Here is a 13,643-nt window from a genome sequence, read left to right as displayed (position 1 = left end):
CATCTCATTATACTAATCTTCCGACAAATTATCACACGTGAGGACTATCCAAATATATAAAGAAGCACAATCATCAAACGCCGTCTTCGAAACACAGTTATGACAGTAAGACGGTAGATAGTAGATCCATCCTCCAACGGAGTAATCTACTTTTAGAGTACCTACTAAGCAGCACCTCTGATTGGCCAATATCTCCCAAGTGGGTCCGGTGGAGTCAACTAAAGCCTCGGATCCCGAAAAAAAATTGTATGCTTCCCCATCACGAACCACACAACGAGGAAAGATGAAGAACTGCTTCAAAAGCAAAAAGGAGAGCCGAACGCGGGGGTCGAACCCGCAACCTTGAGATTAAGAGTCTCACGCTCTACCGATTGAGCTAGCCCGGCAGTTGTTGAAGGATGCTTCGTGGAGAGGGTATAAGATGGGGGCAAGGGGTTTGGGCGGTTCATACGATTTGAGTGAGGCAATATTCATATGATTGTGAGGGAGACAGTCGGAAAGAGGTGGAACATGGTAAGTTGTCACTAGTAGGATGTTAGCAGACATATCTGAGTTGGGTAGTTGCATTGTCTCTGATTGATTGCAGGTCGGTGGATGGCTCTCAGCCAGCAGGGATGTGTTCGCCTCTAGCGAAGGTTCGTGTCCGGCTCATATGGTGGTGCCATCGGCCTTATGATAGTGCAGACTGCTGCTTATTTCTTGGGATTTGACTGAAAGATGTTTCGGTCGCACTGGATGCGGTTTGGACAGGGGTAGAGATACACCGCGCCACTGGTGCTGACTACGAGTCGTATCACCAGTGTTGCACCACCTCGACTGTGCCAAGTGCCAACTGTGTAAGAGGGATTCAGGCCACCAAACTCATGCTGCTCGAATGTAAAAGCGATGGATGAGCAACCGTATTTTGTAGATGATGTTTAAGTCGAGGGTTGATAGACAGCTGGCCGGTTGACTATGTTGTCATATCTCCACCGCCAAACCGGGCATCGGGGTGGACCACAGGGGTCCGGCAGTCGACGAACTTCAGCGTAACATCATATCATCCCTTGAGTGGTAGTCCGGATATTGTGCGCTGTGCACTTTGCAACTTTGCAGGGTTTCCAAATGAGATGAAAGGAACTGAAGGTGTTTTCATCACACCACCTGTCATAAGTAGTACTCGTACTCGTCTGTATGGAGAGCTGTTCAATCAGCGACGAGGGATTAGGGGCGTGTCTGCCGGTTTGGGACTAGTGTGGACAGCTATCACGTGCAGCACGGGCCCTAACCTACTACTGTCACGTGAAACCTCCCGCACTAGTCCCGATCCAGCGCAGGCGGTGACATCAGGTGCTTCAGCAACTGCAAGAGGGAATGCCATCGCCAGAGCATCTCCCCATTGCAGCGTGCAGCAAGGTCACCCGGTCGATCGGCATTCGACGAGCATCTAGCCCTTTCACTTGCAGACCAGGTTATCGTCGTGTGGTGGGCAGTTATACCATCCCAGCAACTGTATCAATTGTGTATTCATTGTGTATACTGTGTATAGCGGGGCAGTGACGGCCGGAGTCAGTGACGTACTGGTTTGCCCACACCCGCTTTTTCTCACCGGCACCTGCGCTTCCTCTCCCCCACCCTCTCAAACACAAGTGAACTTATCTCTCTTGCCTCTCCTCCGCAGCTGTGTGCTTCTCCATTCCTTCTTCTCCATCTTTTTGATTTTGCTTCCTGTTCAGCTGTTGCTCATCCGAACAATTGCTGAACGCCCCTCCACATAATCCCATCGCACGATGGCTACCCCCCAAGCTCCCGTGCAGCCGCCCAAGAGACGCCGTATCGGTGTCTTGACCTCTGGTGGCGATGCCCCCGGTATGAACGGTGTCGTCCGGGCCGTTGTCCGGATGGCCATCCACTCCGACTGCGAGGCCTATGCCGTCTACGAAGGTTACGAGGGTCTCGTCAATGGCGGGGACATGATCCGTCAGCTTCACTGGGAGGATGTCCGCGGCTGGTTGTCCCGCGGTGGTACCTTGATCGGATCCGCCCGCTGCATGACCTTCCGTGAGCGCCCCGGTCGTCTGCGCGCCGCCAAGAACTTGGTCCTCCGGGGCATTGACGCCCTCGTTGTTTGTGGTGGTGATGGCAGTTTGACTGGTGCCGACGTCTTCCGTTCGGAATGGCCCGGTTTGTTGAAGGAATTGGTCGAGACGGGCGAATTGACCGACGAGCAGGTCAAGCCATACCAGATTCTGAACATCGTCGGTTTGGTGGGTTCGATCGATAACGACATGTCCGGCACCGACGCCACCATCGGCTGCTACTCCTCCCTCACTCGCATCTGTGACGCCGTCGACGACGTCTTCGATACGGCCTTTTCTCACCAGCGTGGATTCGTCATCGAGGTCATGGGTCGTCACTGCGGTTGGCTGGCCTTGATGTCAGCTATCAGTACCGGTGCGGACTGGCTGTTCGTGCCCGAGATGCCACCCAAGGACGGATGGGAGGATGACATGTGTGCTATTATCACCAAGGTGGGTGCCGGATGCTGACAGGAAACTCGGAGGTACGCTAACTCCCTGTAGAACAGAAAGGAGCGTGGAAAGCGTAGGACAATCGTCATCGTGGCCGAAGGTGCCCAGGATCGCCATCTCAACAAGATTTCGAGCTCGAAGATCAAGGATATTCTGACGGAGCGGTTGAACCTGGATACCCGTGTGACCGTGTTGGGTCATACTCAGAGAGGTGGTGCCGCCTGTGCGTACGACCGCTGGCTGTCCACCCTGCAGGGTGTTGAGGCGGTCCGCGCGGTGCTGGACATGACCCCCGAAGCCCCGTCCCCGGTCATCACCATTCGTGAGAACAAGATCTTGCGCATGCCCTTGATGGACGCCGTGCAGCACACCAAGACGGTCACCAAGCACATTCAAAATAAGGAGTTCGAGGAAGCCATGGCCCTCCGCGACTCGGAATTCAAAGAGTACCACTTTTCCTACATCAACACTTCCACCCCCGACCACCCGAAGCTGCTCCTCCCCGAGAACAAGGTATGTGGGCAGTGTAGCTCGTGAGGTACTGAGCTAACAGGTTGCAGAGGATGCGCATCGGTATCATCCACGTTGGCGCCCCCGCCGGTGGTATGAACCAGGCTACCCGCGCGGCCGTCGCCTACTGCCTGACTCGTGGCCACACCCCCCTGGCGATTCACAACGGTTTCCCCGGTCTGTGCCGGCACTACGAAGATACCCCGATCTGCTCGGTGCGTGAGGTGGCTTGGAAGGAGTCGGACAGCTGGGTCAACGAGGGTGGTTCGGATATCGGTACCAACCGTGGTCTGCCCGGCGACGACCTCGCCACGACGGCCAAGAGCTTCAAGAAGTTCGGATTCGACGCGCTGTTCGTGGTGGGTGGTTTCGAGGCGTTCACCGCGGTCAGCCAGCTTCGCCAGGCGCGCGAGAAGTACCCCGAGTTCAAGATTCCCATGACCGTGCTGCCGGCGACCATTTCCAACAACGTGCCCGGCACGGAGTACTCGCTGGGTAGCGATACCTGCCTCAACACGCTGATCGACTTCTGCGACGCCATCCGCCAGTCGGCCTCGTCCTCTCGTCGCCGTGTGTTCGTCATCGAGACGCAGGGTGGCAAGTCGGGTTACATCGCCACGACGGCTGGTCTGTCCGTGGGCGCGGTGGCCGTGTACATCCCCGAGGAGGGCATCGACATTAAGATGCTGGCGCGCGACATTGACTTCCTGCGGGACAATTTTGCGCGCGACAAGGGGGCGAACCGCGCGGGTAAGATCATCCTGCGCAACGAGTGCGCGTCCAGCACGTACACGACGCAGGTGGTGGCGGACATGATCAAGGAGGAGGCCAAGGGACGCTTTGAGAGCCGTGCGGCGGTGCCGGGACACTTCCAGCAGGGTGGCAAGCCGTCGCCGATGGACCGGATCCGGGCGCTGCGGATGGCGACCAAGTGTATGCTGCACCTGGAGAGCTATGCGGGCAAGTCGGCGGATGAGATTGCGGCGGATGAGCTGTCGGCGTCGGTCATTGGCATCAAGGGCTCGCAGGTGTTGTTCTCGCCGATGGGTGGCGCGACCGGCCTGGAGGCGACCGAGACGGACTGGGCGCGCCGCCGGCCCAAGACGGAGTTCTGGCTGGAGCTGCAGGACACGGTGAACATTCTGTCAGGCCGGTCAAGCGTGAAGAATGCGCAGTGGAGTTGCTATGAGAATGTTTGAAGCAGAGGAGTAAAGTAGCGATAAACGCCTCGACATAGAGTCAGGCTATGATGATGATAGGTTATGACATTAGCAATAAGAATCTATGCTAGTCAAGCAAAGCAGAGTAATATAGAGTACGGAGTAGTCGGAGTAGTCTATTTATGCACATAACTCCTGGCCTTCCAAATGAAATAATCCCTCCCTTTAGCCAACCACACCATAAAACTGATCAACACCCACCCAAACGCCTGTCCGGTACCACCAGAACTTCCCACGGGGACGACCATCATCACATCGGTGCCTTCATTATACGTCTTCCTCCCACCACCACACCCCTTCCACCATCTGCTACCAGCCCCGTTGGTATGATTAATATCATTCACCAAATTTCCCACCACCACGCCCGCCATCTCCTCCGCCTTGAACGACAACTTCTGCGTATGATTCGTGATATCGCCCGCTGCATAGACTCCTTCCACACCGGATACTTTCAATTCAGAATCCACCTTCACCCACCCATGTTCATCGAGTACTTCCTTGGGAATGAATGAATTGTTGGGTATAACTCCGGTAGTAGGGATATAGATATCCGTGTCGAGAGTATCTCCATTACTCAAATGAAGAGTATACCCACTCCCATTATTATCTCCCGAAGGGGAAGATACAGAAACAACCTTGGTATCGGTGAGAACCTTTACCCCCTTCTGGGAAAGCAGTGAAGTGGCAGCACTACTAGCTGACTCTTTCAAAACAGGGAGAATGCGCGGCGTTGCAGAAATCAATGTTATTTCCTTCTCTCCCTCTTTTTCTCCATTATTGGAAGTAGTGGAGGAGAGATCTCCCAATTCACCCGCAATCTCCACCCCAATTGGCCCAGCACCAATCACGACGATTCTCTTCGCAGAAGAAATAACTTCCTGGGCGGATTGAATCGCTTCGGAGATGGTAGTGGTGGATGTGGGGGAGAGTTTGAATGGGTAGATCTCTCCTTTTTCATTCTCATTCCCGCCGGGAATTCTCCCTAGAGAAGCGGAGGGTGTACTTCCGGAGGAAATCACTAGGTAGTCGTATTGAATTTCCCTCGGGAGTATTTCACTTTCAGTGGTATTGGTGTATTCTTCCAGATGGATAGTCTTATTCGCAAAGTCGATGGAAGTAGCCTTTCCCAGGACGAATTCAAAGACATCAGAGGAGTACTTTTTGAATCCATCGATGATCGGAATCAAGTATTGCGATTCGGTAAAGGCGGTGGGTTTGGTGAGGATGCGAGGGGCGGCGATGGCCCAGTAGAAGGTTGGGGTGGGGTTGATGAGGAGGATTTTGATTTTTATTCCCTTGAAATTGGTGGAGAGGAGGGAGTGCGCGATGGAGAGGCCGGCGATGGAGGCGCCGATTATGGGGATTGTTATGGTTTTTGTGTCCATTGTCGATATGGATATTGATGGGTGGTGAGTGGATGGTGTGTGTGGAAAGGATGGATTAAGGAGATTAAGGCAAATTAAGTAGATAAAGTAGATTAGACTAGTAACTAGCTGCTAGTGGATTCTGACAGTCTTATAAATTGGTGATTTGTTGAGTTTGTCAGACCTTTCCGCTGCTTGCTAAGCGTGCCGCTGATCTGCACGACTAGCGATGGAATGCAGACCGAGTATCTAGCTAATTCTGATTCCTTTCACATGCTTGCTAGCTGCCAATTACAGTCCCTCCAAGGTTGACTTCATCCCCTGCAGCTCATCTAGTAGCTGCACGGTCTCGGATGGACTCGCGATCCACGCGGTCGTTGATGCCAGTCGGGCCTATATCATTAGTATTTCACCATCTTTCAGATATAAATCGACTCACCTTGAAATCATTCGCGCCCGCCGACAAAAACTGATCGCCGACATGCAGCGTCCGCGCCGGCTCAATCCCTCCGAAATAGCGCTGACACGCGCGCACTCCCCACGACTTGTCGCCAATGTCCACAAAGACATCATTGCCACCTAGCTTAGCCATCAGCACACACACATCTATATACATAATCGAAGGGAGAATACCGTTAAAAGCACAGAATGGCAATCGAGCCCCTACTTCCGACCGCTCCACCGTATTCTGCACTACGAGTACCGTCTCCTCCAACTGCTCACGACTAATCCTCCCTCTCTCCGTAGGATACACTCCGACCGCGCGATCCTTGCGCAACACCGCCACGGGCAGATTCAAATTACTGGCACACGCACGCAACGACGACTCCGCGATATCCAACAACTGCGTGATATCCCCTTCCTGCCACGTCTTCATCTCCTCCAACAACCACTCCTCCCGGGGTACATAACTCAACTTCGACGGCGAGGCGTGATCATACCGGAAGAGGAAATTACTCTCGCCGCCCATGACCACTAACCCGGCGCGCTGAGCGTCGGTCATCTCGGCGGACTCGTACATGGCATCGAGGAGTCCCTTGAGTCGCTCGTAGTACTTCGCCGCGTCGGTGTAGCCCGCTGCGGTGACGATGCCGACTTTCTGTCCCTGTAGGAGCAGGCGCATGATGCGCAGAATCACGGGGTTGTCGTCGGTGAGACAGGCGCCGTCGTCGTAGAGAGTCACGTCTCCGTCGAAGGTGACGAGATCAACACCAGTAGTGCGGGCGAGACCGAGGAGCTGGGCGGAGTTGAGGATGAGGCGGATGTCGTTGAAGGATGGGGCCACAAAGCGTCGTCGACTGATGAAGCGTTGGGCGTCTTGGTGGCGGAAGGCGTCGACCAGATATAACGGGGTGAAGAAGCTGCCTACGGTGGGGACGAGGAGTTTGAGTTTGGACTTCCCCGGAGCATCGTCATGTTGGTGGGTTACTATGCTTGTTAGACTCATTTATCGATAAATATAATGGAGGATAGAGAGGGATACTATGATCGCGAATGAGCATCTCCACGTCGCGAAAGATCTCCGCATAGCGCTGGTGCGTGTCGGCCGCGACGGCGATCAGGTTCTCGCTGTGTTCCTGGTAGACGGCGGTGGGCTGCGAGTGCAGCACGAAGGGGACGGCCAGAAGGCCCTAATAATTCAGTATTCATATAGTTGATTTGGTGTTTGGTGAGATCATACTTTGATCCATTCAATCTGGTGCTTGTTAGTTAAGTGTCAACAGAACAGCTAGGGAATGGGAGGTACCAATTGGTCTCGTCGGTGAGACTGAGAATGTTAGCATAGTTTGGTGGCAGAGATGACTGCCTACCTTGAGAGCATCTAACACAATTAACTTGATGAATCCATGTATTTGCATAGGGAGTACTTACATTCAACACGATAGCGGGTAGTCATCGTGAGGGGAAGCTAAAGCTGAAGCTGTCCTTTGGATCGGCGGTGAGGGAGTCAATGACACAACAACGAATAGATCAACACAATCAAAATGACAGTTATTCAATGAAGTCAATGAATGAGAGTGAAAGAGGGTTTATAATAAGAGAATGAAGAGAACAGCAAGGAGAAGAAGCAACTCGAGATAGGGATGACACAGTGCTTGTCATCTGACCGCACCAGCGGGGCTGCCAGCCAATCACAGCCCGCATCGGAGCTCTCCGACACGCCAGTTGGTGGATTGAGATGCACGATGGATGCACAAGATGTCAGCTATTGATTTATAGCAGAGATACATTTGGTCAGATAGAACCTTCAATTGTCATTCAGTTTGTATACCTCAGTAGCTAACATTCATATCAACAAGTCAAAACCTACACCCGCTCACGATGCTCCGCCCCCCCAAAGCCATCCTCCACCTGCTGCTGTTTATCCGCCACCACCTGGTCCTGCTGGTCGGCATCACGGTTGCCATGCCGGCCAATTTGATACCAGGGCAAGGCAAACAACCGATCCATACTCTCCAGACTGCGTCCCGCGGTCTCGGGCACACTGAACCACACCCACAGCCCACCCAGCACCGTCACCGCCGAGAAGAACCAGAACGTGCCCTTGGGGGTGATGCCACCGTCCGCAGTACCCAGCAACATGTTGGGCACCGCGCGAGAGTTCCCATACTGATTGACAAAGTGCAGCGTCATGGCAGCCGAGGTGGCCAACGCGCGGATCCGCAGCGGGAACAGTTCTGCCGTCAGCAGATACTGCATGGAGTTCCAGCCCAGTGCCCAGCCCACACCCGAGATGTAGATCATCGCGATGGCTCCGCGACTACTACCCTTCTTGGACTCGGGCAGGACGAAGTTGTCGTCGATGCCCATCTCGGGAACAGCCGTGAGGAAGCTAGCCACGTAGATCATGGAGATGGCCTGCAGCGTGATTCCCAGCAGCAGAGCGCGCTTGCGTCCAATCACATCGACCAGGAACAGCGCGCAGGCTACTGCGGCGACCAGCTTGATGATACCAAAGACAGCGGTGACTAGCAGAGACTCATTGGACCCGGTGATACCCAGAAGACTGAACAGATCCGGCGCGTACAGCGTGATAGAACCTGCTCCCGACCATTGGGAGAGGAGCTGCGCCATGGCGGCCAGGTACAGCCGGTACAGGTTGCTCGGGACCATGATGGTCTCCTTGACAATGCCCAGCCAGCCCGCACCCATGGTCGCCTCCAGCTCCGCCTGATGGGCATTCTGGATCCCGGTGAACTCTTCCAGAACGTATTCATGCTCGGGAGGGAGGTTGCGGAGGCGCGCAAGGTTGGTCAGGGCTTCTTCGGGCTTGCCCTTCTTGACCAGAAAGCGAGGGGACTCGTATTGGAGGAAGGAGAGGAGGAAGATGAGACCGGCGAACATGATATGCAGACTGGTTGGGACTTCCTAGTTAGGGTTAGTAACCTGCTGTGAATAAGGTGAACGATGACTTACCCATCGCTTGTGAGTGTGGTCGCCCATGTGCAATTGGCAGCCATAGTTGGTGAAGTAGGCAAGCACAATACCCAAGTAGACAAAGCCGGTGAAGACACAAGTGCACAGCCCACGGACAGATGCAGGGGCCTATTGCTGGTCAATTCAGCTCGACAGGGAATCAGATGTGTCACTCACGATTTCAGCCAGGTAGACAGGTCCCACAACGACAGTCTGGCCGACGCCCAGTCCGGCCACGAAGCGACCGGCATAGACAGCCCCCAGACTGCCGTTGGAACCAGAGCTCATGAAGATGGCAATTCCCAGGATCCAGAGGATACAGAGCTGACGCGTTGCCCACAGTCGTCCGATACGGTCGCACACCAGGAATGCACTATAACAGGTCAGCAGATCATCTTGATGGGTTAATGAGTGAAGGCGTACAAGAGTGCCCCTCCCACGGAACCAATCTGCACCATCGCCGACACATTGGCCTTGATGTTAGTCTGTTCCACCTCACTGTACGAGCTCAGATGGATGGTGCGCTGAAAGTCCTTGGAGTTGAAGGCCCCCGAGATCAACCCTTCATCGACACCCCGAGCCGCGCCCATGAGGCCAAAGGAGAGCACGGCAAACCATAGTCTCCAGTTGAAGACCTCCTTGGGGTCCGCGAGATTGCGCAAGCGAAAAATGTTCACTGGTTTCTTGGAGCCGGCCATGTTTGCACACCGTCAATTCCAGAAAAGGTTGAACGAGCCACGACAGGCTTTTTCTACCAGCTGGCATCTGCAAGGGAGGAGGGGCATTTATACCAGGCCCCTACCAGTCCCCCCCCCCCCAAATCACAACTACGTCGGTTACTGACAGCCAGTCGGAAGTGAGCTATTCATGGTGAGGTAGGACCAAACCAGCCCGGGGACAAACTTCACTACGACAAATGTGATCATGCGGGGGATTCGGGGAAACAGCAGCCAATGGATCACGCAGGGAACGAGATCCACCAGCGAGACATCCCACGTTGGCATCCGACTTGTCGCGACGAGCTTATCACCGCTTGACATGCCGGACCGCTTGGCCAGTTCTAAAGAGAAAAAAGACCCGACAACATGCTGGGATTGTGGTGGGACGGAACGGCTTGGCTGCGGGGGACAATCCGGGGATCGAGCCTCTTCGTGGCACGCCAGACCCGGTCCTGAGAGCGACAGTGGGACAGACCGATACTCCTGTCCACGAGGCTCGGACAACTTCCGTTTGGAACTAACGGACGGCGGCCGTCGAGATGCGAGTGCGATGCTTTCGGGGGGAGGCTTGGCAAGCGAAAACCGGAGATGCACTGAGCACTGGCAGGCACGGGATATGGCTTCCTGGGGAGAAATCTCTGGAAACCACGCGGCAGGAGATGTTGGGGTCATGCGGGGGTACGACCAAGGGGATCCCTGGCGCAGGCTCTAATCAACACTAATCAACACTAAAAGAACACTAAACAGGCACTAAGAAAGCAAACATGGCGGTGGTCTCGTCCGGCTGGTCGGTCAAATCCGACGAGTGGGGGTTCATTACATGACGTTGCTGGGCTCGATCGATCAGCTGTCTCTCAATCCGGGGTGCAGCACCAATTGCCTCGGTCGGAAGGAGTTTTGGGGAAAAGATCGACGGAATCCAGACGCTGTTATTGAGTAATGGATATCTGGTGTTTCTCACTGGGATTGGGATGACATCCTAACCTAACCCTACCCTACCCCTCGGGTGAGATCCTTCGGGTCACCGTCATTCTCTCGTCCACACTACCATCGACAATTGATGATTTTTTTTGCATTTTCTGCATGTTGAAGAAGTAGAAGATGGTTATCTTTTAGACACTAAAATGTAGAGATGTTGTACTTGATCTGAGCCTGGATTGGAGCAACGGACCAGTACGAAGCTGGCTGACTACCGGTGGCGAGGTGTTATCATGGCTACATCATTCATCTGGCGTGCTTGATTCAGGAACCAAACCAGTTCCCAACACAGGGTTCATTCCTATAAAATTCATCCCAGTAACCATAACACTGTAAATCTATCAGTAAACCTTGAAGCAGGAATAGAATGTCCTGCCTCATCCAAGATTCCATTCTCGGCCAATTTATCCGCCTCCTCTCCCGCGGCCGGTACTTCCGGTTCGAGGAGCAAAAAGACCCCTCGCTATGGCAGCAGTACATCAACCACGACAAATCGGGCCGTATGGCCTATACTGGTCGCCCCGATGCCGATGGGGTGCCTGAACCCGAGCGCGTCAGCACCGCCGACACCGAGTCCATGACAAGGGTGCCCTCGACGACGTGGTCTCATAATGGCCGCCGTTACCAAGGCCTCACAGGAGCCACCATCGACCCGGAGAAGGGGCGCGACGTGACCATTGTCGACTGGTGGGATGAGCATGATCCGGAGGTATGAATCCTCGTAGCTCTCATTCGGATGCCGGCTGACTCGCTAGAACCCCCAACACTGGCCGCTATGGAAGAAGGTCGTCGTAACCTTCGAGATCTGCTTACTCACATTCAGCGTGTACATCGGCAGCGCCATCTACAGCGCCGGTATCGAGTCCGTCATGGCCGAGTTTCACATCAGCCAAGTCGCAGCTACCTTAGGACTGACTCTCTTCGTGGCTGGCTACGGACTGGGCCCGCTGCTCTGGTCGCCCATGAGCGAGGTGCCCCAGATCGGTCGCAACTCCGTCTATATCGCGACACTCATCGTATTTGTTGCCCTGCAAGTTCCAGTTGCCTTGGCCGGGAACCTCGGCACGCTACTGGCCTTTCGCTTCTTGACTGGCTTCTTTGGCTCACCTGCTCTCGCAACGGTACTTCCTCTCCTTCCCCCTCTATTATCCTCTACTAATGCCGTCCAGGGTGGCGCCAGCCTGGCCGACATGTTCGCTCCTCGCAAACGGGCCTACGGCATCGGCATCTGGGGCATCAGCGCCATCTGCGGCCCTGTGCTCGGCCCCCTCGTCGGCGGATTCGCGGCCCAAGCCAAAGGCTGGCGCTGGACGATCTGGGAACTAATGTGGCTATCCGGATTCACACTCATCGTACTAATCATCTTCCTCCCAGAGACCTCCTCCACCAACATCTTGTACCGACGCGCGCGCCGTCTGCGCAAACTAACCAACCGGTCCAATCTGCGCAGCGAACCCGAACTCGCCAGCGAACACCTCACAGCCCGCGAACTCGCCATGATGACACTCGTGCGGCCGTTCACACTCAACTTCACCGAACCCATGGTCTTCCTCCTGAACCTCTACATCGCCCTCATCTACGGTCTCCTCTACGTCTGGTTCGAATCCTTCACCATCGTCTTCTCCGGCATCTACAACTTCAACCTCGGCCAACAAGGTCTCGCCTATATCGGCATCCTCACCGGCGCCCTGATCACCATCCCCCCCTACTACTGGTGGATGCACAAATACCTCGAACCGAAATTCAATCCGCAGACCGGAAACGTGCCCCCCGAGGCACGTCTCCCGCCCGCTATCGTCGGCGGATTCTTCATTCCCGTCTGTCTCTTCTGGTTCGGATGGAGTGCCCGTCCGTCCATTCATTGGATCATGCCGATCATCGGCAGTGGGTTCTTCTCCGTCGGTGCTTTCCTGCTGTTCAATCCCGTGCTGAATTACCTCTCCGATGCGTACCCGGAGTATGCGGCGAGTGTGCTGGCGGGGAATGATCTGTTTCGGAGTGCCTTTGGGGCTGGGTTCCCGTTGTTTGCCACGGCGATGTATAAGAATCTCGGGGTGGGTTGGGCGAGTTCTACGTTGGCGTTTTTGGGTTGTGCGTTTATCCCGATTCCGGTGGTGTTGATGAAGGTGTGTTCCTTCCCCCCCTTTTCTTCTTGGTAGATGTGGGATTTGAGGGTTGTGGCTAATTGTGAATGATGATGTAGTATGGAGAGACCTTGAGGAAGAAGTATAGTCGGCATGCGAGGAAGGATATCTAGGTTTATTGGTTGCTTGGGTGAGGTACTTAGTATGAGGATAGAGGGATAGATGAAATGCCAGCTGAATCGAATATATATTGACAAAGACAATAGTGGGTCTGCATGTATATTGGAAGCTAATAAGGTACATCTATGGACCAAAAAGATGATAAATCCTGGATAGCATTGTTTATTCCCATACCACATCCGTAATTCTGATGTTTCAGTAAAGTTGGGGGGAGCGTGGGGGAGAGTGGAGGGAATGCTTGGGAGCGGTAGTCTTGTATTCCGACCTGGAGGTCAAGAGTCTGCACAGCACATGGTATTACACGGAGAGGAAAAAACGAAAGAGTAGAGCTTCACGTCAGTGTCTGCAGCAATAAGGTGGTCACAATGCACTATTGGGCTTTGACAAGCTCAAAGCCCACGCTGTGTTTAGTATGATCTGCTTCAGCTCATAATTCTGAGCTGCATTAGGCAAGGGGTATATATCAGCTTGTTACTTCTCATACCCGACCGCAGTAAGTCCATTTTGTGTCATCGATAAAAAGCAAAGTGAAAGCACGCCATACGCCAGATTCATCACAGCTCAGCTGAGCTCAGCCGAAGTGTAAAGCGGAGCAGGATATTTCTTTTTCGACCTCAGCAGGGATATACTTATATGGATTGTCTATATTACTACTATATTA

At 54.1% G+C, this 13,643-nt stretch overlaps 6 protein-coding genes and 1 non-coding gene across 7 annotated transcripts; 2 read left to right on the top strand and 5 right to left on the bottom strand.

The window, feature by feature from the left end:
- Positions 1–313: 313 nt before the first annotated feature.
- ASPBRDRAFT_t230 lies at positions 314–386 on the bottom strand. The gene has a single exon. It is a non-coding gene; the product is annotated as a tRNA-Lys (tRNA).
- A 1,383-nt stretch (positions 387–1,769) lies between these two features.
- Positions 1,770–4,219, top strand: ASPBRDRAFT_58280 (ATP-dependent 6-phosphofructokinase; the record flags this gene model as incomplete). The annotated part of the gene is made up of 3 exons (XM_067627874.1): positions 1,770–2,510; positions 2,562–3,023; positions 3,071–4,219. 3 exons carry the CDS (start codon positions 1,770–1,772, stop codon positions 4,217–4,219), a joined length of 2,352 nt encoding a protein of 783 aa, XP_067475500.1.
- A 137-nt stretch (positions 4,220–4,356) lies between these two features.
- ASPBRDRAFT_58279 (NAD(P)/FAD-dependent oxidoreductase) lies at positions 4,357–5,625 on the bottom strand (the record flags this gene model as incomplete). Its single annotated transcript, XM_067627873.1, has 1 exon — positions 4,357–5,625. The coding sequence occupies one exon, from the start codon at positions 5,623–5,625 to the stop codon at positions 4,357–4,359; it is 1,269 nt and encodes a 422-aa protein (XP_067475499.1).
- Positions 5,626–5,692: 67 nt separating this feature from the next.
- On the bottom strand, positions 5,693–7,648 carry isn1 (IMP 5'-nucleotidase ISN1). The gene is made up of 8 exons (XM_067621889.1): positions 7,477–7,648; positions 7,416–7,426; positions 7,352–7,372; positions 7,286–7,300; positions 7,088–7,235; positions 6,238–7,032; positions 6,044–6,183; positions 5,693–5,997 (listed from the first exon to the last, which is right to left on the bottom strand). The coding sequence occupies exons 1-8, from the start codon at positions 7,499–7,501 to the stop codon at positions 5,896–5,898; spliced, it is 1,257 nt and encodes a 418-aa protein (XP_067475498.1). The 5' UTR covers positions 7,502–7,648; the 3' UTR covers positions 5,693–5,895.
- A 263-nt stretch (positions 7,649–7,911) lies between these two features.
- On the bottom strand, positions 7,912–9,719 carry ASPBRDRAFT_33532 (putative MFS quinate transporter; the record flags this gene model as incomplete). Its single annotated transcript, XM_067623130.1, has 4 exons — positions 7,912–8,973; positions 9,022–9,150; positions 9,199–9,394; positions 9,445–9,719. 4 exons carry the CDS (start codon positions 9,717–9,719, stop codon positions 7,912–7,914), a joined length of 1,662 nt encoding a protein of 553 aa, XP_067475497.1.
- A 106-nt stretch (positions 9,720–9,825) lies between these two features.
- On the bottom strand, positions 9,826–10,781 carry ASPBRDRAFT_47185 (uncharacterized protein). The gene has a single exon (XM_067625805.1). The coding sequence runs from the start codon at positions 10,410–10,412 to the stop codon at positions 9,858–9,860; it is 555 nt and encodes a 184-aa protein (XP_067475496.1). The 5' UTR covers positions 10,413–10,781; the 3' UTR covers positions 9,826–9,857.
- A 294-nt stretch (positions 10,782–11,075) lies between these two features.
- ASPBRDRAFT_185141 (MFS transporter) lies at positions 11,076–13,133 on the top strand. Its single transcript, XM_067620038.1, has 4 exons — positions 11,076–11,427; positions 11,474–11,839; positions 11,888–12,844; positions 12,922–13,133. Exons 1-4 carry the CDS (start codon positions 11,086–11,088, stop codon positions 12,973–12,975), a joined length of 1,719 nt encoding a protein of 572 aa, XP_067475495.1. The 5' UTR covers positions 11,076–11,085; the 3' UTR covers positions 12,976–13,133.
- Positions 13,134–13,643: the final 510 nt, after the last annotated feature.

The sequence above is a fragment of the Aspergillus brasiliensis genome (genome assembly GCF_001889945.1).
Source record: "Aspergillus brasiliensis CBS 101740 unplaced genomic scaffold ASPBRscaffold_13, whole genome shotgun sequence".
NCBI lineage: Eukaryota > Fungi > Ascomycota > Eurotiomycetes > Eurotiales > Aspergillaceae > Aspergillus > Aspergillus brasiliensis.
Note: the sequence above shows the minus strand (reverse complement) of the source record. Positions and strands in the feature narration are given on the sequence as shown.

What these genes read in the sequence shown, in the direction of transcription:
- isn1 (XM_067621889.1), bottom strand. Translation starts at nt 7,501, where the DNA reads ATGACTACCCGCTATCGTGTTGAAT. An exon ending in GATGCTCATTCGCGATCATA is followed by an intron (nt 7,033 to 7,087) that starts GTATCCCTCTCT and finishes TAACAAGCATAG; the next exon opens with TAACCCACCAACATGACGAT. An exon ending in GCCATTCTGTGCTTTTAACG is followed by an intron (nt 6,184 to 6,237) that starts GTATTCTCCCTT and finishes TGGCTAAGCTAG; the next exon opens with GTGGCAATGATGTCTTTGTG.
- ASPBRDRAFT_47185 (XM_067625805.1), bottom strand. Translation starts at nt 10,412, where the DNA reads ATGACCCCAACATCTCCTGCCGCGTGGTTTCCAGAGATTTCTCCCCAG.
- ASPBRDRAFT_185141 (XM_067620038.1), top strand. Translation starts at nt 11,086, where the DNA reads ATGTCCTGCCTCATCCAAGATTCCATTCTCGGCCAATTTATCCGCCTC. An exon ending in GCTCACCTGCTCTCGCAACG is followed by an intron (nt 11,840 to 11,887) that starts GTACTTCCTCTC and finishes AATGCCGTCCAG; the next exon opens with GGTGGCGCCAGCCTGGCCGA. An exon ending in TTCCGGTGGTGTTGATGAAG is followed by an intron (nt 12,845 to 12,921) that starts GTGTGTTCCTTC and finishes ATGATGATGTAG; the next exon opens with TATGGAGAGACCTTGAGGAA.